This window comes from Ochotona princeps, chromosome 4 (genome assembly GCF_030435755.1).
Source record: "Ochotona princeps isolate mOchPri1 chromosome 4, mOchPri1.hap1, whole genome shotgun sequence".
Taxonomy (NCBI): Eukaryota; Metazoa; Chordata; class Mammalia; order Lagomorpha; family Ochotonidae; genus Ochotona; species Ochotona princeps.
In genome coordinates this window covers 86,362,790-86,386,951 of record NC_080835.1, presented here as the reverse complement: position 1 = coordinate 86,386,951, position 24,162 = coordinate 86,362,790, and the positions used below count along the sequence as shown (strand labels likewise).

The following is a 24,162-nucleotide window of genomic DNA, read 5'->3' as shown; positions in this document are numbered from 1 at the left end:
ATAGTGCTCTACTTGTAGCAGAGCAATGTAATGCAGTAACTCAGTAATGCAGATAGCATGTTCCCTGACTGCTAAGCTCAAAGCGGTTGTGTTTTTGGTTACTCATTCCTCAGGGTTGTTTATAAGTCTAATTGAATTTTTGGCACAGGGTAGTAGTAAAGAATCTTCTAATGATAAGACAACAAGCTATTGTTTATTCACCCTCCCAATAAATGTCTTAAAATTAGGTTATTTTGCGAAGTTGCATTCAGCAAGCTTATTCTCCCTGTCCTGTTCCTACTGCCCATTCAAAATTCATTTCCAAAATGATAACTAGGATTGGCCAAGAAACAGAGCGAGTCCACAAGTTAATCCTGTCCATTCATCTTTTTAAAAATAGAAGTGAGAATTCAATGGGGTAATTAGGCTTTTGATTATACATGCAGTGTGAATGGTTATGTCCAACTAAAAGGTGGTCCACATACAGTATTTCTTTCATTTTTATTCATTGATGGTTTATCAAAATAACTCACTCTCAACTAGTATATGAATGCATACACTATTTTCTGGAATGAAAATGATGTTTGGTTTTCCTGAATGCGAAGTCCAGCATTTTACTTATAATTGATTGTCATCTGTTTATAGTCTCTACTTTCCTGTCTTCTAGCTCTTTCCCTCACTACTTCGTTCTGTCTCCACTCCCAGGCAATAAGCTTATACCAAGAAAATTTTGGCTTTTGACCACATTCTCTAATCATGTTCCTGGCTGTGTGGGCTATGAAAATGAAAAGTGGGATCATAGGTTATTATTCAAAATTCTCGGAAATTGTTTGGGAAGATAGACTGGCAAAATGTGAGCTGTGGAGTTCTATGACCTTAGAGATACTGGATAGGCAGTTGAACAATATTCATGATATTGATTGATTGGTTGATTTTTTGTTTTAAAATTTCTTTTCATTATTTTATGATACAGTTGCACTCTAGGATTTCACTTGCCCCCTCCACAGATCACCTCCCCTTCACTGATTCCTACCATATTATTACAATGGTACAGTCCTTCATAAACAGGCTTAAGTCTGTCATTCTGCTCTTTAGGTATATCCTGACAATTGTAGGTATGGACAGTTGCAGAGTACAGCATCCTATTTTCAAGGAATATGGAACTGTTTCATTGGAAGTCCATCTTTGATTTGGAAGTAAAGATGCGTATTGCATTGTATTTTTACATCTTGGTATGATAGTACCTATTACACAGTTACTATACATCCTGTTAAATGAAAATCTGTAAAACCAAATCAACACCAGAAGGTAAAATAGGAATTTTACAACATTATGAAGTTAAATAACATGATGAATGATCAACGTGTTGCTGAAGAAATAAAAAAAAAAAACTTCTTGAAGCAAATGATACTATTGTATGACCTAAGAGTCAGTGAAGAAGTTAATAGCAAATAGCATTTTTAAGAAATGAAAGCAAAAACGTCAAATCCCATGAGATGTAACAAAACAGTATTGGAAGGACTATTGATCCTATATTTTGCATGAATATTGCCTTTTATCATAGAGAACGTATGATATTTAAATTGGGAATATTAAGATAAAGTCACAAAGGAGTAAAAAATTTCACATTTAAAATGGGCCAAGTGAGGGCCTGGTGCAGTAGTCTAACGACTTACCTTGCATGTGACAAGATTCCATATGTGCACCAGTTCTAATCCAGGCAGCCCTGCTTCCCATCCAGCTCCCTGCTTGTGGCCTGGGAAAGCAGTTGAGGACAGCCCAAAGCCTTGGGACCCTGCATCCGTGTTGGAGACCCAAAAGAGGCTCTGGGCTCCTGGCTTCGGATCAGCGCAGCTCCGGCCGTTGTGGTGACTTGGGGAGTGAATCATCGGATAGAAGATCTTTCTCTCCGTCTCTCCTGTCTATGTATCTGCCTTTTCAGTAAAAATAAATAAAATCTTTAAAAACTGAAAAGAAAGAAAATGGGACAAGTGAACCAGAGAAGAAAAATGAGGAAAAAACAGTTCAGTTTCTTCTACGGTTTGCAAGTCACCATCCCATGTGTGAGTGGCAGCATAAAGTGTTATTAGGAGACTTGTTAAATTTTCTTGACTCCTTGGCTGAGCAGTCTTTTATATTGAAAGTTTTTTTTTTTAAGATTTATTCATTTTATTACAGCCAGATATACACAGAGGAGGAGAGACAGAGAGGAAGATCTTCCGTCCGATGATTCACTCCCCAAGGGAGCCACAACGGGCCAGTGCGCGCCGATCCGAAGCCGGGAACCTGGAACCTCTTCCGGGTCTCCCACACGGGTGCAGGGTCCCAATGCATTGGGCCGTCCTCGACTGCTTTCCCAGGCCACAAGCAGGGAGCTGGATGGGAAGTGGAGCTGTTGGGATTAGAACCGGCACCCATATGGGATCCCGGGGCTTTCAAGGCGAGGACTTTAGCCTCTAGGCCACTGTGCCCGGCCCTTATATTGAAAGTTATAGAGAAAAGATGCAAACTGAGAGGTAAAATATTCTCCTTTTCCAGAAACCATCCTTACTACATGGCAGAATGATAAATGTGTTGGATGGGTTACAAATCTGGGTGCTTAGAGATCTTTAAAGGACATGTTCCCATGGTCCTGCATCTATGCTAAGGCAGGAGGGATATCCCAGATTGGCTGTGGAAGGTGATGGAGTGGTCATAGTCTAGAGTAGTTGGGTAATTGGCTGAATTTGGTTTCCTTCCTTGACAGGAGACAGATCAGCAGAGTGGAAGAGACTAGGGCAGAGTTTGAGGATATGATTGTGAGGAATCAATGGGAATGGGACTACCAATTTACAGAAAAGGAGCTTAGCAGAAATGTCTGAGATAGAGACAAGATTTATAAACCTTTCGTTCACCTGATAATTGAAGCATAAAAATGCATTAGTTGACCGATTGGGTAAAGTGTAAAAATTTCTGTTATCTTGAAATATAAGTTAGTTGAATTTTTTCCCCCTTTTGTACCTCGAAAGAATTCTTGAAGGATCATCCAGGTCACTGTCATTCAGGGACACCTGGATGCTCTCATGAAGTAATGTAAAACAGGGTTTTGGTGGAAGCTTTGAGATCAGGTATGCTGATTTCTTTAGCCTTGTGTCTTTTGATGACTGTTTCGTTAAATCCAGTTTTGTTACATTCAGAATGAATAAGAAGTGTTGTATTTTACTCTTCAAAAATGTTTGGACTATATAATTCTTAAATTAATTAAAACATCACCATGACTTCATGCTAGTGTGTCTGAGGATATCATTCAAGGCAGAAAGCTACCAACAGGATGTGCTTGTTGACAGTAAGGGAGAGTCTGTGTTTGGGAGCCTGGCGAACACTGAGATAAGAACTAGTACTTTACAACTAGTGACAATGTTGCCGCTTATATAAAGTGGTATCTGAGGAGCTGTTTTTCTACATAATGCAACTGTATTACATATCTTCTAGTTTTCCAAGGGGATGGAAAGCAGAGGAATAAAAATAATTGTTTTTACTTCTTGATAATCTTTTCGTCATTATGTAGGGTAATTTGGATGTGCCAAGGCCTAACACTATCCTTTTGTATTATGTCAGATTGTAGGGCGGGAGGGGTTATGTGTCTTAGGATGTCTGGCAGAAAAAATAGCTTCTAAGCTTCATTTTTTTTTTTTGAAGCATCCTGCATGCCCTTTCAGTCAGTTCGGTAACCCTAAAATGACATCAGCCACAGCCTGAGGAAAAGCTCCAAAGAGGTCACAGGTTAATGATTTATTGAATAATTTTGCTTTTTATTGGGAAATAACTTTTCACAGATAAGGAAAAGCGTGTTGCTTTTTATGGTGTTTGTCATGTGTTGTAAAGAGAATTTCTTTAGTATTGACCCATCACTATACTTTTCATGATATAAGACCTCACCAGAAGGGGCAAGAGGTTCTTTGCTTCATTGGGTAAGAAACGATTTCGACAGCTGTGAAGTGTGGAAACCTGGCTGATAGTTTATGAGCAGATCTGTATTTTGAAAAGACCAGGGACTAGAGTTATAACATATGGAACTTATTTGGAAAGTAATTCTTAGCTATGACTAAGAGGCTGAGCTCAAATGCCTGGGAAAGTTTAAAAAGAAAATCTTTGCAAAATAAATCACATCTCTTGTTTGCTTAATTGTAAGACTTAGATAACTTTTAATTATTCATGGACTTCTCTGATTCTGTATTAAAGCTCAGAAGTTTGCTCTTTTAATTAATTTTTTTCCCTGGTTTTATTTTTAACAACATTGTGACTCAACTTACTGGCTTATTCAATTAGGGGATTATTTATTTAAGAAGGTTGTTTTTTTCTTTTCCCTAACCTCCAGAGATCCTTGAAAAATTCACATCCAGACACTATCAGGGTGGTTATAGGAAGTATGTGTGTGTGTGTGTGTGTGTGTGTGTACGTGTGCACGTATTTGTTTCTGGCACTGTTTTTTCTGAGCTGTTCAAGTTCCAATTACAATGTTTCCTGTGTTTATTTATATCAAGAAAGTATGTGACATAAACATCCCAAGAAGTGTCAGTCTGGGGAAAGTGAACTAGGAAGTGGCAGTATGTTTCTGATGGAATATCATCCCCTGCTTTTTTCTCCCTGGTTTCTCGGGCCTTACTTGATTGGAAATATGTGGAGAAAATGCTGCAACTATAACCATGCTGTTAATAGAGTTTAGCCTCTGAAGCCACTTGATTTGGGTTCAAATTCTGCATCTTCTAACTACAGTCTGTTTATGGCCTTGGACAAATAATTTAGTCATTGGTATGTGGATTTCTTTATTTGTAAAATAATGATAGTCCTTTATTTATCAAATGGTTTCAGGGACTGAAGTTCATGGCAATAGCAAGAGCTCAATGACTTTTAGTATTGATAAACTGCAGAATCTCTCTATAATTTTGATGGGAGCATGTTTAACTTCACCCTTTTGTCCCCCACCCTCAAATCCTTTCTTAATTTTCACTTAAAAATCCAATAGTGCTACATGTTTTGTTTTTCCGGTTCTTAGCACAGCAAATCCCTGAAATTAACCTCAAAGAAAAAGATAGGAAGGACTTGGAAGGTGATAGCTCTATTTTATGTTTGAGGATTTACTCGTCCTTTCGTTCCAGTCAGTGGTGACTGTTCCTGTGATGGTAATGTGCCTTCTATGAAGTTTGATTTGAACTACAATGGTATATATTCTTAAGGAAAATGATTTTACTGTAGCTAAAGAACCATATATGGTTATTTTAAAAAGTCATAGTAATTTAACATTTCTTGATTTTTGTTTGTAATTGGTAATTTTTTTCTAAAGATAAGATCAGTGAGTTTAGAATCAGATTTTTTATGAGGAGGCCTATCACGAAGAAGCTTTTCAGTTTTTGGATATATTTTTTGAATTCAGCTTCCCAGCCGAGTAATATAAGATGAAGAATTTGCTTGAGTAATTTGTTGCAGATATAAATTTACACTTCCAATAGTAACCTTTTCTTCAATTTAAGAGTTGTATGTTGAGTTTCCGCCTTGACTGAGTACTTGCTGAACAATGTTAAAAAATTAACAAAAATTAGCTGTGCCTTGCAGGGCAAAAGATATATATATATATATATATACATGTAAAAATATATATTTATATATTGTACTTGAGTTTTGTATATCTTGTTAGATAGTGATGTTTATAACCATTATTTCATGATCATGGTTTTGGTGTCTTGGTTCAGCTTTAGAGCTCTTGTTCAAGCATCACAGAAGGTTACTATGACTCAGATTTCATTTGTGATCAGTCAGTAAAACGGATTTTATAGTGTTGCTTTGAAAACTCAGAAGCACCAAAGACATGCTTGGTGTAAAAGTACAGAAATGTACAGAAGTACAAATAAATTCAAACGTCGGGGTATTAGGACATACTAAATTGAAAATACAATAGAACAACAGATACAAACTTAAAATGGATTGATAATTACATCAAGGAAATTTTGTCTAGCTAGCAATCTATGCTAACAGTTGTAGTTTAGTATTAGTGTTGTCCAGATAACAACACTTTGGCTTCAGGAAGGATTGCATTGGTAAAAGTTAAACATTGTCATACAGTGTGTGTGTGTGCACTTGGTGTATGTACAGTGTGACTTATTGTACTCTTAGAATAGTGAAATATAAATCCTCTCATTTCAGCTGATTTAGACACAAAGGTTCTGTGTGCTATTATGATTCTTCCAGCCACACTTTTGGCTACCCAGTGTTCTTCAAATGTTCTTCAAATTGTCCCTGTATTAATTACCTGGCTCTTTCTATATTTGGAACATGCATAATTTCTTTCCCTTTTTTTCTTCTTTCCTTTCACCTGTTTTATATTCTCTTTAACACAAAACTTCAATAATAAATCTGCCTTTCCAGTGAAAAATAAATAAATCTTAAAAAAAAAACACATGCAGTTTAAGAAACTGAGTGTAAATTGAGTTATCCACAGTATTTCTTTAGGTTTTGGTAATATACTTTTTCCTTAGTAATTAATAATTATTCTTGAAATACATGAACAGTTTGCTTTTAAAATGTGATTATCATACAATAACTTGGAATTTAGTGAATTTTCCTTTATAAACTTGCAAAGCCTATCAGAAGGTGAGGAAATTTCATAAAAAAACTATTTAGAACAGCTGGGTGCTTTTTATTTTTTTTTACAATCTTCACATAATTAGGGTAAAAAAGGTTCAAGCACTACAGGAAGATGGGCAAAACAATTAGTTCTGTATTGTTTCCTTAATATATCTGATGTAAAAGGGGATTTTAAGGGAGAAGCCCCACCCAGTCTCCCACCCACCCCATGTCCCAGATGTGGGGCATGCTCCGAGGGTCTTGCTCAAGTGGTTTTGATAATTCAACAGTTATGAATTGCTGCCACTCTCACCACTCCAAGCACGATAAGGTCGTTGGAGAATCCACTGATTGACATAGTCCATCCTGGAGTCTCCGTTTCCCCAACATTTTCATTGCCAACATATAGCTGAGGTGGTTGATTGACTTGTTCTGTCCTCTGTCTTTTGATGGTTAGGGTTCTGAATCCGGAAGCTTGATTGGGGGATCCCCAAAGAAACTTTGTGTGAGGTGTTCCCACACCAGATTTTTGTGTGTACTAGCAAGCACAGGGCCCGGCACAGTCCACCTCCATGATCAGCTGGTGGTTGCAATTGCTGGGTTGGTTCTGTTTCCATCCCTGTCTTCCACTGGAACCAATGGGTGTTTGCAGTCCAGCCTGGTTCTGCCCAGCACATACTTGGCCCTCACATAAACCAGTGGGAGCTGCAGCCTAGTCGGGGCAACCCACAATAACCCCCACCAGGCCCACCCCCTACTCTGGTTTGCCAGTATGTGTGGCAGAGTAGTCCAGTCTGTCCCGCATCCACTTCTGCTCTCATACATGTCAGTGGGTATTAAAACCTTGTTCCATCTAACCAGCTCAACTATCCAGCCTTCATGGATGTTGTTGTGTGTCTGTCTAGTCACCCCAGCTCCTGTCCTAGTTTTCGTACCCTCCCATGGGGGGTGGTAACCCAAGAGGGAGGAGCCCACTATTTCCCTCCCAGGCCACTCCCACTCCCAGATTATGCATTCTCCAGGTGGTTCTGTGGTTTAACTTGACAGAACTAGCACCCAGTGCCAGCTTCTGCCAGCTGAAGCTGTGGCTAAGCCCCAACAACCCTCACCCACTCTAATTGTAGATTGCACCAGTAGGAATAATCAGCCCAGCCTGGTTTTTCCCTGATCTGGTCCACATGAGGCGCACAGGTGTTGTAGCCCTGCCTAGTCTGGTCTGTCCCCAACACAGCTCATGCTCTCCAGTGGGAGTAGCTGTCCAGCAAGGGAACCACCCCTTATTCCCCTGCCAACTCTGCCCCCTCCCTTCTGATTCTCATGTGTGCTGGTTGGGTGTTGCGGTCACATCTGGCACAGGCAACCTCACCTTGGCATTCCGTGCTGTGCACTGCTTTTGTTGTGACCGAACCTGGCTCGACCTACACTCTGTTCTGGAGCTGGGTGATTTTAATTTAACTGTCCATGGTACTGTTCAAAGTAAAAAGGCTTGGGTTAGCAGCAGGAAGGCATTTCATTAAACCTTAGGTTTGGGGATGAGAGAAATAAACATTGAATTAAAGAAATCACTGATTTGTTGAACTCCTTTTAACTCTACCCATACAAAGCCACCGTCACACTTACCCAAGTAAGGAGAGAAAATGTAAAGAAAGAAATATTATTGAGGCTATAATCAGGCTAGTTTTAGCGAGCAATTATCTAAGTTTTTAGATGAGATAGTAGTGTCCTATGCCAGTCACTTTAGTCGAATGAAAGAGCGACTATTTAACTCATTCAAGAAAAGCAACTGGGAAGACCGTATTAAGTGTAACTTTGAGCACACTAGTTCTGAATGATATAAACTTCTATGTGTGATCTTTTGAGTTAATACGATATTTTAAATGGTCCATAAAAAATGGATTCCCAATGAAACTGTTGGACATGTGTAGACAATGGAAATCTGAACTGTCTGACATTGTCTGTACCAGCAGTGTCGGGGTACACTTAAATAAGAGACTGATGGAATTATGATTCCTTATGAAAGACTATACCATTGTAGTAAAATGGGGAAAATCTGTCAAGGGTGGGAGTTTGGGGAGGGGAATCTCAGACTATACAAAATTGTACCACATAATTCAAAAAATCAATTTGAGCTGTCCTTGGGATTGCTCATTCAATCTGTGCTTCAAAACATTGGGTATTTTAATTCTTTGAAGGTTTCAGGCAGATAGTGGTTATTATTTTTAAATTCTAGTTTTAGCTGATAGGCAAGAGAATAATTGGCATACGATCATTAATTCCTGATGGTATGTGGCTGCTACCATGAGATTTTAGCCAGAACTGGAGAAAGAGAAAATGCTAAAGTGTAAAAATTACATTTCATGCTACTTATATTCCATCTATGAGAAGGTTCTCAACAGTAAAAAAAAAATCATTAAAATTTCCTATAGGACTGAATCCTATAGCACTAGAAAAATCCATGGTATATGGAAAATTACAATTTATGTGTATGTATAGGGATAAAAGTAACCTCCAAATATATTTGGAGAATCCTTCTTTTAACCACATGGAAACATATCTTGCCATTACTTTTGAGTGATTTATGAGCACTCCCTTATGGTTGTCTATTAGAACCACTTGAAATAGCAAAAGAAAGCTACAGGAAACTTCATTGTTTGGATTGATATAATTTGCCCACAGTGTAAGTGTAACCTGGGAAATGCATTGTTGTAAGACATTTCCCACTAATATGTGTGCTTCTCTTCTGCTGAAAATAAGAGAAATGGTTATTTTTTTCTCTTTAAATATGGAACAATACAGAAACAAGTTGGTTGAAGCCAAGGTTTAGGTTATGTGTAAAGATCAAAGTTAAAGGGCTGGTATTGTGGCTTAGTGGATGCAGTCTGTGATGTGGCTGTTCCATATGGGTACCAGTTCAAGTCCTGGTTACTCTGCTTCCATTCTATCTCCTTACTGATATTCCTGGGAAAGCAGTGGAAGATGGCCCAAGATTTTAGGTTCCTGAATTTATGCAGAAGCCCTTGAGCATGGTCCTGGCTCCTGACTTTGAGCTTTGGGCTCCAGCCCTGACCGTTATGGCCTTCTGGATAATGAAGTAGCAGATGGAAGATCTCTCTGTCTCAACCTCTCTGTAATTTTGCCTTTCAAATAATTAAAATATTTTTAAAAAGAATTTTGTTATTGTTAATTATATCTAAATTATCAAGCTGAGATGTTTAAAAAAATCTTATCTAGAAAGAATACTAAAGTAATTTTTGTCTGCTGCTTTTTGAATGGTAAATTCATTTTATTTTTGATGATATTTAAATACCTGAGAAGGATATATGCCCATGCATACCTCCAGTTCGGGTGGGGAGGGTTGAGGAATGGGGAAAATGGATGAGACAACTGCCTGCAATCTCCTTTTTTCTTTTGGTATCTGGGGAAAGTGGGAGTGAATGGGGAGAGGGCTGCTTGCAGAAGCCCAACTACAGCAGTACCCAGGAATTGGGGAAGGTCACCTGATGTCATCCCAGGGTACCCGATTTGGAGCTTGTTCTGAGGATACTGCTTATGTGATCTGAGATGCTGTTGATTTCATTGCTCCAAGGTTGAGGAAACTTCCAAGGTCCATTGGCTGACATAGTCCTCCTTAGAGTGTCAGTTTGCCCAGATACTTGTCAAGATTTCCCTGGGAGAGCTGTCCATTGTGTTCTGCCTTCCATTTCACTAGATGCCCTCTGCAGGCCTCAATGCACTAGTTATCATGTCCCCCGTGAGCATCTAGGCATGCTGTACATTGCACAAGCCTCAGCAGCTGTGGAGCCCCAGTTCTGACACATGTCCTACATGGTCAGACCACAAATTCTATGATTTTCACTGTGATTTAAGTTCTGAGTCCATTGATCTAATTTGGGGGTTTTCAAAAAAACCTTGACAGAGGTGACCCAAACCTGACTGCCACGTGTGCCAGCCACTATGGGGTCTGGCTCAGTCCATCACCAACATTAGCCTATACACATACTGGTGATTGCAGTCACCTAGTCAGTTCTGTACCTGGCCCCATTTCATAAACAAACCATTGAAAGCTGTGACCCAGCCTAACTCTGTGCCCTCACATACACCAGCGGGAACTGCAGCCCAATCAGAGCAACCTCCCAAAACCCCCAAGAAGGCCACCTCCACCATGGATCCTGTGCATTCCAGTATGTGCACCAGACTGGTCCAGTCCTTCCAGCATCTCATTCATATTTCATACACATCAATGACCTTTGGAGGCCAGCTCAACCTGACTGACCTCATATTCCAACCCGCACTTAATGGTGGGTGTCAGTGCCTGTCTAGCCAGGCCCACCTTCAGCCCTATCACCAGTGAGAGCTACAACCCATTGGAGAAGTACCCACAGTTTCCTTAGTAGGCCCACTCCCAGCCCTTGATCTTGTGCTTTCTAGGTGGTCTACATTCTGACCTGTCAAGACTTGCCGCCAGTCCCAGCACTTGCCAGCTGATGCTGCAGCAAAGCTCAGTCAGCCTGCATTTACTGTGGTTCATGCATACCAGTGGATCAGTTACTTAGCCCAGCCTGGCTCTTCCCCTAGCACAGTTCACATGGCTGCCAAACAGGCTTTAACGTCCTGCTCAGCCTGGTCTGTACACAGTCTCAGTTCATGCTCACCAGCAGGAACTGATGAGACCCATCCCAGGTCTTATGTGTGCTGCTGTGAACTGCAACCCAGAATGGCATGGCTCACACTACCTCAGCATTCCCAGTGGGTGCTGCTGCCTGGTTCGGCATAGCCTGCCACCAGTTCCAGTTCATGCTGGCAGGTATGGCAGCCTAGCCCAGCCCAGCCATTTTCCAGTCTTGACAGTAGTTTGAACTGGCTGGTGTTGAGGCCCAGCCAGTCCTGTTCTTCACCACATCCAAATCTCATGTGTGCCTGTGGTTGCAAGGCCCTTACCTAGCAAACTGTGCCCTCTGTCTTGTCCTTTGTATGGGCTGGTGAATGTTGTGGCCCGACCTATCCCATACCCAGTTCTTGGGTGTGTCGGTAAGTGCTACAGCCTGGACCAACCCAGTTGTTCCCAACCCCAGTACCCATGAGTGTTGGTAAGTTCTGTGGCCATGCCTAGCTTAGTCTGTCATAATCCGCAGCCCTCAAGCAAACCAGCTGGTGTGGCAACCCCACAGGGTTGAGCCCAAGATTCCCCACAGAATCCGCTCTCAGGAACAGTTTTTTCATGACCTGGTTAGTATCATACCCCAACCTAACCTAATATTATCCACATCCTTCCCCAACAGTCGCTGGTAGGTACTATGTTCGAGCCAGGCCAGGCCACCCCCCAGCCATGGCTTTTTTATGTGCCAGTAGGCGGTGGTTAATAACAACAATCCCAGCTCAGGTCTCCCATGGGGACGGGTGTATTATTTTGGTCTAAAACATCCTCTGTTTTCTGTCCTCTAAACTACCCAATCTCAGCCCCCTCAAGTACCTGTAAGTGCAGTTGGTGGAATTCTCCCAGAAGTCACTCCTCACCTGTCGTGTTTTCCCTCAGCAGTCCTCCCTTCCACACAACTCCAGATCCACTTCCCTGAGCAATCCATAGCCCCCATGCCCCAGATCCTCAAACCTGGCCGTCTAGTGATATGCCATTGCTAGCCTGGGGCCCTACCTGCCTACCCAGGGCCCAGCACACTTGCATGTGTGTGCTGGCATCCACCCCCCCACCCCATATCTTAAAATAAAATAGAGTGGATGACCGTGCTGGTATAGTTAACTCTATACCATCAACCTGGACATCAACCAGGCCCAGGATGCTCAGCAGCTATTAACTGCTTTTCTTCCAACAGTGTAACACTTGCTCAGGCACAATGCAACTTAGACCATTGCCAACAGCTGGAGTTCTCTCCTTGAAGCATCTTAATCAGATTATGCCAAATCACATATTCCACAAATATCATGGAGTCTTTGGTCTCTTGAACTCTGTAGCTTAATGTTTCTTCCCAAGTATTACCCCATCAGGAATAAATTTCATCAAGCGATTCACAAAATTCTGGAGAGGAAGAAGAATTCCATGTGAGGCTAATTGTGTTTCCCTAGGATTTTTTGCTTTCCCAAGCTTTGTCAACAGAGTCGCACCCTAATTCATATTTTAACATGAGTTTTCTATTTCTATGTCATTTTCCTTTAATAGCACCCATAATTCTTTCAATCTTACCAAATTTTAACACCTTTTTATTTCACATTTGGAATACTTCTGAATTAAAGAATCTTAATCAAATAATTGACTGATGTGCTAGGAAGAAAGTCGCGCATTTCCTGGAGGTTCCACAGATGTGAAGTGTAGAAGCAGTCAAATCAGATCATGAATCAATTTAGTGTCTTTTGGATGTTGGCATTTCGATCTTGATCTGATGATTTAAACCCATATACTGTGAACAGTAGCAATTTCAGATGTGCAACTACCCACATATTATAGTGGTTTAAGAAATTTGGGTTCATGGTTGTCTACTATTGTTGAATCTCTGGCAGGGTATCATTCTTTATATTAATTTAGATTTCACTTTCTACCATTGAATAACTACATTTTGAATCATTGAATAATTACATTTTAAATTGTGGGAAACTACAGAGATTGGTTTGGACAATTAAGAACAGAATGCAAAATCAGTTCTTTGAAGAAGCCTAAAATAACCTTGTCAAATGGATAATCAGTGCTAATAATTTTTGAAAATATATGCACTTTTCCATTAATTTTTGTAAAAACCTTAAGAGGTAAAAGGATGAAGACATTGAGTGCTATAAATTTTGATACAGAGATTCAAATGAAGCTGGGTCTAACTTTAGCACTCATCCACTTAATGTACTCCAGATGAGGGGACTTCATTACTCATATAAAATCATCGTTAGTCTCTACATTGTGAAAAGCTTAGTGTACTCTTTGGCACATAAGAAGCACTCAACAAATCATGTTATCCTGATTACCCTATTGGATGTTTTTCTCTGCTTGCTTCATTTTTTTTTTTTTTTAGTACCTGTGGCACTTTTTTTCTATTCCTCTGGTTTTAACAGAATGAGAAGAGGAGAGAAAAATGTGGAGCAAATCCAAAACCAAAAGAAAAATAAACCAGGAAATATGGAAGCAATAGAGATAGGAAATAATACTTGCCACAAAGGGTGCTTGTTAATTATCCCATTTTGTTATATCCTCAGGCTTTTTCCTTATTCCCAGGTCATATCTATGTAACTGCCAGAAAAGGATTTTAGCAGAGATTTGAATCACTGGATATAAGTATGGGTGCCAAGAATTTAGTAAAAGGATTGGCTTATCCACTCTTTTTCCTAACCTTATCTTTCACAACTTAAGCATACACACTCTCATATTAGTTAGTTCTTTCACTGTGAAATGAGATTTTCTTCCACTGTGTTTCTTTGAGAATTTCTGTAACAAAAGGTTTAATAAATCCAAAATGGAATTATTTGTATTCCTTCTCTACCAAACCTACTCTCTACCTCGTTTATTACATTTCTGAACAAGGCACCAGAAACTTCCAGTGTTTGAAATAAGACCTTAGTCTTTGATTCCTCTTCTTCCTGCTAGCACCCTTTTTATTTTTCTTGAGGAAATATCTTAAGGAGACTCTCCTAGCCCTCTGTCAACAGTGAAGGACCCAGTTTCATCTGTGTGGCTTCAGACTTGAGTTCCTCTCCCCACTGCTTAGTTAGCCTGTCCTATCACCATCTTTTTCTTTCCTAATGTATCTTACATATGAATGTCCTATTACTGGCTTCTTAAGAAAAAATATTAAAATAGTGTTCCTCTGTTTAAAACCTTGTAGTGACTCCATATTCAGACTTCTTTTCAAACTCCATTTTTAGTGTAATTGAAACTTTCCTTACTTGCTTCTGTTGAGTTCCCTCAACGAAAATATGATGTATACTACCATTGCCAGTTGTATAATGGACATCCAAATATTAATTAAAATAACAATTAGTGTGCCCATGGATTCTGTTGTGTGCCAAACAGTGATTGATATGCTGCACTTTGATTTCACTACTTCTGTTTTAGAAGACTTAACCCATGACCTTTGTCAGGACACTCACAGTATGAGTAACTTCTAAAGAGTGCTTTATAAGCATCAAATGCTTCTTGAATGCATATGTTTATTTTTCCCATCTCAATTTTAGCTTTCTAGGAGGTTAAGCTGTCTGTCATTTTTCCTGTCTGCCATGAATCCCAGTATTATACTGGGCCACAAATATATGAATATATGGTTATTGCACGTGGGAAGTCCCAAGTCATCTGTCATGCAGGACTTTCATGAGAAAAATACCTTCTTGTAATATTCACATAAGTATAGTTTGGCCAAAAGGATAATATAGATTCAGGTGTAAAACTATATTAATCAGGCAAATACAAAATGAACTAATAATCTGTTTATTTTGAAATATAAAAACTATCATTTTTGATCAGTTAAATAAAGTTACTTCAAAATATGTGGGAAATTGAAGAGAAAGGTAATTTCATGATGGTGCAGAAATTTTTTCAAATGCATGCACAGTTTTTTTCATGATATGCATTTTCACACATTCATGTATGTAAGATATTGAACTCTATTCTAAATTGTCTCATGAGTGCTTAAAACCAACTAGATAAGTGGATAACATGGCTATTATTCATGATACTTAAGCAAAATAACCTAATTTCAATCCAAGTAGTCTCCATTTTCAATATATTAAGCATAATGCCACTTATTATCTTCAACTGCATTATTTCTTGGATTTCCCCATTGGAGAAATGTTGTCTAATTCAAGTTCAGTAACTTTGAATGTATTGTTTCATTCTAGTGAAGTACTTATTGTAATTTCCAACATAATCATTCAATAAATGCTAGTCTCTATTAATGTAATTCTTCTAAATAGCATGTTTGTGATAATTTTCCATTTTGCAAATTTAGCTTTAAAGGTAGAATTAATAACTCTTTGTGCCTGAGTGTGTATGTGTGTATTGAGACAGAGTTTTGCAGAGTGTAAGAATTAAATATGAGCTACTTCACCATTATTTTGGTCATCTTTATCCAATAGAACACCCGCAGTGTATCTAGCTGCATGTCTACCTAAGCTCTCAAATCTGAACTTGGTGACAGAAGTAATAGTTACCTACAGTTCGTCATCAATGTCTTTGGAAGGATTTTGAGTATTGATCTACTCTGCGTGCTTACATAGCCAAAGATTTCAGGCCCTGTTTAATGGAGTTGTAATCTGACTTTCCTGAAAAGTTGGGAGTTACAGTCAACCTGTTTTAATTTTTGTTGTATACTTGTCTAATTGTTGTCCATTTATGGAATTATAACAAAAATTTGTCTAGAGGCTAAGCAATGTAATGAAAATAAAGTTAAACCCTTTCATTAAATTTTTAAAATTTTTATAGCATTTCAACATTACAGATAAATTGTATGAAAAATATGAGGAATTCTTACATTTTTTTGAAGATTTTTTTTTGAAAGGCAGATCTATGGCAATACATAGAGAGAGTGAGGAGGGGGATATGGGAGCAATAGGGGAAAAGAAAACCTTCCATTCTCTGGTTTAGTTCCAAATAGCTGCAGCCAAGCCAAAAACCAGGAGGCTGGAACTCCATCTGGGCTCCCCAGCTTTGTGTCAGGGGCCCAAGGACTCGGACTATCCTATATTGCCTTCTTAGGAACATCAGCAGAGAGCTTAATTGGAAGCAGCCAAGCTCAAACTGGCAGCTGGCACTCAAACCAGTGCCCATAGTGCATGCCTGCCTTATAGCAGGCTACTTAAACCACGGTGCCAGATGACAATCCCAATACTGCTTTAACCTTAAAGTAGAATAATATATTTTAACTATGTACATTTTCTTTTCACGTTAGTATTTATTAATTACATAGTAAAAAGTTTAGTTATCAGAGTAGCAATGTGAATGATAATTTTTGTTAACTAGCTTCCTTTTTGAGTTTTTGTTCAAACAAGATTCCCTTCTAGCATAATGTTATCCATAGAGATGTTTGACTCCTGAATCGAGTTCCTGATGCTTGCACTTTGTATCCTGTATGATATTCTTGCAGATCAATATTGAAAGATATATCAGTTTTAAAATTCAAATACCAATTTGAAGTTTTTGAAATCCAAATAGGTACTATTTTAGTAGGGTGAAAATACTATGAGAACATTTCAGGAAGATCCCAAATGTGAGGAATCTAATTAAACAGAGGGGAAAACTGAGACTTGATTAATTTTTCAGCAGTAGATTTATAGTATTTTTAAGGGCAAAATGAGAGAGCTTTTCTATGGTTTGGTTTTAAAATGATTCTTGAAGTGGCTACAGTGAATCTGTGTAATTAAAGATTTTTATAAATTCAATGCCCAAGGTACTGTTCTAAATTAAGTCTTAGAAGAAATTCAATTATTCAAATTAATATTTCAACAAAATTAATTTCTACTTCAAAATTATTCACATTATTGTTACAATCAAGGAAAATAATATGTGGAAAGCAACTGAATTATAAAGTAGAAATATGTTTTACAACCAGTTAGGTATTTTTGTAGAAAGAAATAAGATAGGAAAACTGTCTGATAAATTGAATAAAGGAGCTATTTTTAAATTGTTGGCATGATATTATTCGAAACTTAATATATGTGCATTTTTGATTTCAGATTCAAAACGCTAATGATGTATTAATTGCACCACTTGAGAAATTTCGAAAAGAACAGATAGGTGCAGCAAAAGTAAGTGTCATCTTTTATTATTCCTAAGATATTCTTCTGATAATCAATGACGACGTGACTTCAAATGTTAGCATTTTTGAAATGTTATAATGGCCTGCCAAAGAATTCTATACATCATTTTAAGCTTTTTACATAAGCCTTGTTAGAAAAATTAGGATTGGGCTTACCTAAAAGGTTATGTTGGGCTGAGCATTTACTCTAGAAGTTAAAATGCCTGCATCCATATCAGAGTATCTGCATTCAGGTCCTAGCCCTGGCTTCCAGCCCCACCCTCCTGCCAGTGAAAATCCTAAAAGGCAGTACCTGATGACTTGATGGCTCCAGTTACCTGGATCCATGCCACCCATGTGAGAGATTCATGGTGAATTTCCAGTTTCTGGTCTTGGCCTTACCAAGGTTTGGGGGAGGGAAGCCATGGCTGGAAACACTCCTCCAATCTCTTCTGCCTCCTGCTTTCTCTGCTTCTCAAATAGATTTATTTTACCTTTTGAAGATACTTCCTGGACAGAGGAAAATCATGTTGTAATTGAGTTCTTTTCATCCCAACAATGATAGGAAATTAAGTAATTTTTTTTTTAGAGCAATACATGTTTACTTACTTATTTGAAAGGCAGAGTTACAGAGAGTGGGAAAAAGAAATCTTCACTGGCTGCTTCACTTCTCAAATAGCTGCACCAGCCACGTCTGGCACATGGCGAAGTCAGGAGCAAGAACCCAACCTAGTACCTCAGTGAGTTGCAGGAGGCCAGTTAACCGGGTCATGATCTGCTGCTTCCAGGCCCATGAGCAGGAAACAGAATTGGGAACAGCAGCTGCACTTCATACCCGCACTCCAGTACAGGATGCCAGTTTTGTAAGAGGTGGCTCAACCAGACAATGAATGGCTTTGAAGACAGGAAAAACTTATGAAGCATTTTGTTCCTGATACCTAACACAACAAAAATTAGACAGATGATACATCAAAAATTCAAACAGTAAACTTTGATTATTTTTGTATTTTCTATTAATAAAAACTTTTTGTAGAAAATACTTTCCCAAATTATTTGCTGCAAAATTGTACATAATGCCTAATTGACTGTGGTCTAGGTAAAATTTGCTCAGCTCATACACCTGAATTTTGTTTGTAAGCTTTTTTTAAATCCACATTTTAGCTTCACACCCAGCATCATTTAAACACATAAAATTTAGTCTCCAAAACAGCATTAATCACTTCTCTATCTTCCCCTCTAAGTTCTCCATTTGGGTTTTTTCATTTAGTTGTTAGCAGATCTTTCTTATTTGAGAAGTACTACAGCAAAATTGTTTCTACTTTTTTCTTCTTACGTCTTTGTGAAGTAAAATGGTCCATATCCTCTACCAAACTATTTACAGTGTCTTGACATCTTTGATTATATACTCTTCCAGTGCTGTGCTAAAACCTTGCAGTGGGGAGGTTCTCCTGAATAGTTTCATCTTGATAATGAGAACTTTCTACCTCTTGACACTTGCTATGTTTCAGTGTCTTCCAATACAATATGTAGTCTCTGCATGTGTCTAACTCTGTCTATGTCCCAGTTGTTCCTGTTCATATATATGTTATCCTTCCCTTTGAAAGTCTTGCCAGCTCACCATGGCTTATTTTGTATCCTGACATCAGAAAGTCTTTCTCATATAGCTGTTCTCATAGGTTCATTCATCTTCCAGAATTTTTTCCCATAGGATTAAGTAGTCCTTTCACTTACTTCTATGTGATAAGTTATCACAGACTACCTGGAATTAGAGTTTATGTGCATTTCTCTACTAGTTGTGAGCATTTATCTAGTCAAGCACTAAACCGGAATCATTCATGTGTTCATTTAGTTCAGCAAGTATTTATCAATCATGATTGGCCCACATGTGGAAAGTATGGTATTTAATAAGATTGGGGATCCAACGTAAACATGCCAGGCATGATCCCTGAACGTGGGTCCCTTATCATCTCTTGCGGAAAGCAGACACTAAAGTAAGTACGAACGCACTGAAGGTTGTGCAGCGTAAGTACCAGTCTCTTTTCAAGGATATAATTAATGAAACCCAGCCTTGTCCATAGAAACAGGAAACACTTTTTGCATGAAATACTGGCTGAATAGATATGAATAGTGAGAAAAAAATTTGCCAGAGATGGGATATATCGCAGGAGAGGAAAAGCCTTCCAAATGTTCCAAAACGAAGAAAAGAATGAATATGACTAACACTCTTCGGTTGTGGGAAAAAACCTGCATTTTCTAGGAAGAAGATGTAAAATGTTGGAAATACAGAGGACTGTGGAGGCATGGGCCCCATGCACAGGCTTATTAAAAGGCTTATAATATTTTACTTCTTTTCCAGGGTACTGATAAGCAGTAGAAACATCCTAGAGAGAGTAATGTATATCTTTATTTTTAAATGTCATGTGAAGATTGCCTGTGGACAAGCTGGCTTGGGAACTATTGGACTGTTGCTTAGAGTCAGAAGGTGACTCTGTGGTTATAGGGAGATGTGTGGGATAGATCTCAAAAGTGAAATGTGAGCAGGAGGAAATGGATTCATCTAGGAAGATACAGAACAGTAGGGTTCAGGAAATAGACTCCCCAGTATTCCAGGATACATATTTGGTGTGGGGGTTCTTAGGCCACTTGCTGAGATAGGCAGCATTTCTATTTGAATGGCAATGATGGCGAATTTGGATTTTAGTGAAAAGGAATGATTTTTGTCATGCCTCTGAAACATCGAAATGGCTATGACGAAGCAAATTAGAAATTGTCTACTTGTACGTGAGGAAAGTGATGAGCTGGCTAGTACCATGTTACCTAAGTAGGAAGTTCGTGTGTATGGAACTTGAATGATGCCATTTATCTTAAATACTTAACCTGTAGCATTGAATTTTCTGAATTTTTTAAATGAAATTATATTTAAGTGACTTATGAAAATTTGTAGACTAAAAAGAACAAATTTGATTTTGACTTGATTCTTTTAAGAAAAGTTTGTGTATTTATTTGAAAGCAGAGCAGCAGAGACAGAGCATTCATTCTTATTCACTCCCAGAATGGGAACAACAAACGGGGCTCAGCTAGGGTGAAGTCAGAATCCAAAAAGTCGATCTGGGAACACAAGTATTCAGCTGCTGCATTTCCATGTGCATTTATAGGGATTTGGATTGGAAGTGGAGCAGCGTGGACTCAAATCAGTGCTGTCAGCAGTGACTTAACTCACTGTACCACAACAGTGATCCCAGTTATTCTTTTTATATCGGAAAGTTTCAATTAGCTGTAGTTGCAATCACAGGCAACTTTGTTGTTGAAAACCTCAGTTGCTGGACATAACACCAGGATGGATGCCCATTGGTATGTTATACCTTGTCTGTTCATTTTGAGGTTAAGCTTTCAGTTAAATGAAACTAAGGAGATTCTGAGTAGGAAGATCCTTGAACTTGGACTTCAATGGTGATAATTCAGATTGTTTTGTCTGCATGACACTCTGAATGCTAAACTGCTGTGTTATTAAAGTAAATAGTAAATTAAAAGCAGTCATTGCTTCCTGAAATGTATGGGCAGGTCAATTTCTTTTTCTCTTGTTATTTTGGAATAAATGTACATAAAATGTTTGTTTTTTCTATCCCTTTAGTGCCTGCTTACTTAAATGTCTTCATACTTGGTACAAAAAGTCGATTCTATGAATGTTTCTATGTTACTTTTCTCAGTCTTCTGGGTGGAGTGTTCCCACAGCATTTCTGGACTGATTCGCTGGCTGGGATTGGAAGGCTGGCATGTCAGTTAAGGGTAGAGTCTTCCCTTGTAGAAAGTGACCTCTTCAATTTTAGCCACACAGCAAAGCAGAATGGAAAATGCTGAGTGGTAGTGTCCCTTGCCTCACAACCAGATGCTACTGTTTAACTCAAGTAGACACAATCCATGGACCACAAAATTTTCCTTTGTAGTATGCGCTGTGGAGCTTTGAGTTACCTGATACTTTGCAGTGGAAAGTGAAGCCCTTGGTGAGTTTCAGTTGTGGGAAAGAAATGTCATGCCTCTGAGAGAGGCATTAGGCAAGATTAATGATGGGGTTGTTGAACTGAAGGACAGAGGAAAGCTTCTGGTCCTGCTTTTTTGAAATAGCTGGAGGTCAGAAGAATTATCTGTAAACAATTGTCAAGATTGTACTTATTTAAAAGTTCCTAGTCTGATGGTATACCCAGAACGGAACTGTGCTCCAGACCAGACATTTTACATGTGTCATGAGATTGGCTTGAATCTTTGTTTGCTTTAATTCATCTCCTGACAGATTGCTGGGTTAAATTCTAGAAAATGAGTGGAAAATCATTATTCACAGAAATTAATGCTAACTAGAGTTTCTACTATGTGACTGTACCTGGAGAAGTATTACTATAGACCAAGACATTTCGTAACTTTTGAAAATGTCTTTCGAATAGATTGACACTTATATTTCTGTTAACTCCGTTGGACATTTCTTTGCTCCCAGAAATAGTGACTTGTGAAGTCAGATCTGCAATTGCTATACTTACTCTTGAATGGACAGGCTTGCCCAGGAAATAAGTACATCTGTACTTCTGCCTTGGTGTGCAAAACACAGATGTATTGTGGAAAAGTGTGCCTGTGTGTGTGTGTGGTGTGTGTGTGTGTGCAGGCGCATGAGAGAGAGAGAGCCACCAAGCAAGGATGTTACACTAAACGGTTACATATTTTAAGAGATTTCAGAAGGCCAAGGTTTCATTTGCCACATACAGAAACAGACTGAGCAGCTGGTTGGTAGTACATGAAACAGAACTAAGCTCTTCATACTGCTCTTCCGAATATTTTAAAACCTTTCATGTTTTTTGCCTTTGTCTGAATATTGGATAATATACCCTAATGATATAAATGCCTCAAATATGCCCACAGTATTCTGCTTTGAATCACACTAGGTTGATTTGGAATATTTCTTATATGCCTGTGTTGCCCAGCACACAGTAGGCACCTAGCATGGACTTGTGTCCTTAGAGGTACAGGTGGCTTGAGAAATACTGCCTGAAAGTTGAGAGATGCATACACATTTTTATTTCCATCAGCAGTGTTTTCCAAGGCAGGTGTTTTTGTATTCAAGAATGCTGCATTAGCTATCATTTCAACTTTCCTCTGTGGTTTTAATACAAAAACAAACAACATTCATTTCAGAATAGAACTTGATTTTCTTTGTATGTATTTCATGCAGAGGACTCTAATGGCAGCTGGTAAGTCTTGTCCCCTTTATTCTGTTATGAGTTTTTATCCTAGCTCTAAATATTTGTTTACTTTTAATATTTTTATTTTTATTGGAAAGGCAGATTTTACAGAGAAAAGGAAAATTAGAGAAAAAGATCTTCCATCCACTGGCTCATTCCCAAAATGGCCATAGCTAAGCCAATCTGAAGCCAGGAACCAGGAGCTTCTTCCTAGTATTGCACATGGGTACAAGGTCCCAAGACATTTAGCCATCCTCTACTGCTTTCCCAGACCATCAACAGGAAAGTAAGGCAGCTGGGGCATGAACAGTCATCCATTTGGGATCTCGGAGGTTTAGCCAACTGAGCAATCACACCATGCCCGTATTTATTATTTTTTAAAATGCTTGACTCATGTAACTATTTTAGTATGAAGTATTTACAAAAAGTCTCTGATGAACTTCTGAAATTATTTCCTGTTGTAGTCTTGAATTCCCTTCATGTGAAACATGAAGATTAACCTTTTGTTTCAGATGCGTATGTGGTTTAGAAGATATAGGGCTGCAAATACTTTATTCTAAAGTACAGAGTCTTGGGCTGGGACCTGAATTTTCAAAATTTTTTTAAATTTATTTTTTGTTGGAAAGTCAGACATACAGAGAGGAAGATATTTCGTGTGTTGATTCACTCCATAAGCAGCCGCAACAGCCTGAGCTGAGCCAATCTGAAGCCAGGAGCCTGGAGCCTCTTCCCAGTCTGCCATGTGGGTCCAGGGTTCCAAGGCTTTGGGCCATCCTCTACTGCTTTCCCAGGCACAGGCAGGGAGCTGGATGGGAAGCATGGCTGCTGGGGTTAAAACTGATGCCCATAGGGCCCAGTGGCGTGGCCTAGCAGCTGAAGTCCTCGCCTTGAACGTGCCAGGATCCCGTATGGGCGCCGGTTCTAATCCCGGCAGCTCCACTTCCCATCCAGCTCCCTGCTTGTGTCCTGGGAAAGCAGTCGAGGACGGCCCAATGCTTTGGGACCCTGCACCCGCGTGGGAGACCTGGAAGAGGTCCTAGTTTCCAGCTTCAGATCGGCGCAGCAGTGGCCGTTGCGGCTCACTTGGGGAGTGAATCATCGGAGGGAAGATCTTCCTCTCTGTCTCTCCTCTCTGTATATCTGACTTTGTAATAAAAATAAAAATAAATATTTAAACAAACAAACAAACAAAAAAACTTGATGCCCATATGGGATCCCAGCATGTGCACGGAGAGAACGTTATTCACTAGGCTACTGTGCCCGGCCCTGGTCATCTGAATTATTTATCAAGCTTAACAGATAATACTTGGAACTGTGAAAGAATGTGCTGCCTGGAATTAAGAGTGTGGGTGTAGTCGATAGTTTTGATGACCACACAGAGAACGGTCAGAAATGGTTTTACTTGGGTTGTGTTCTGGACAGGCATTTGCTGGCAAGGCCTTCATTTAGGCTTAATTCTGTGAGTGAACTACAAACCTTTTAACAATTGTTTCAGAACTCTTTCCAAGCTTCTGTAACTTCTGTTGGTGAAACCATTCTGCCTGTGGAACCTATTATGTACAAAGGGTAGCCAACTTATTGTTTTTATCATATGACTATGTTTAACAAAAAGAAACAAATACAATAGTTATCAATCA

General features: G+C 39.0%; 1 protein-coding gene across 2 annotated transcripts in view; it reads left to right on the top strand.

The window, feature by feature from the left end:
* ARHGAP42 (Rho GTPase activating protein 42) overlaps window positions 1-24,162 on the top strand; it is a 270,695-nt gene that overhangs the window by 134,921 nt on the left and 111,612 nt on the right. For both annotated transcript variants that reach the window (XM_004585001.3, XM_058663994.1), the window contains exon 4: window positions 17,239-17,310. In XM_004585001.3, the coding sequence (XP_004585058.2) occupies window positions 17,239-17,310 (72 nt within the window). The remainder of the gene's footprint in view (window positions 1-17,238; window positions 17,311-24,162) is intronic.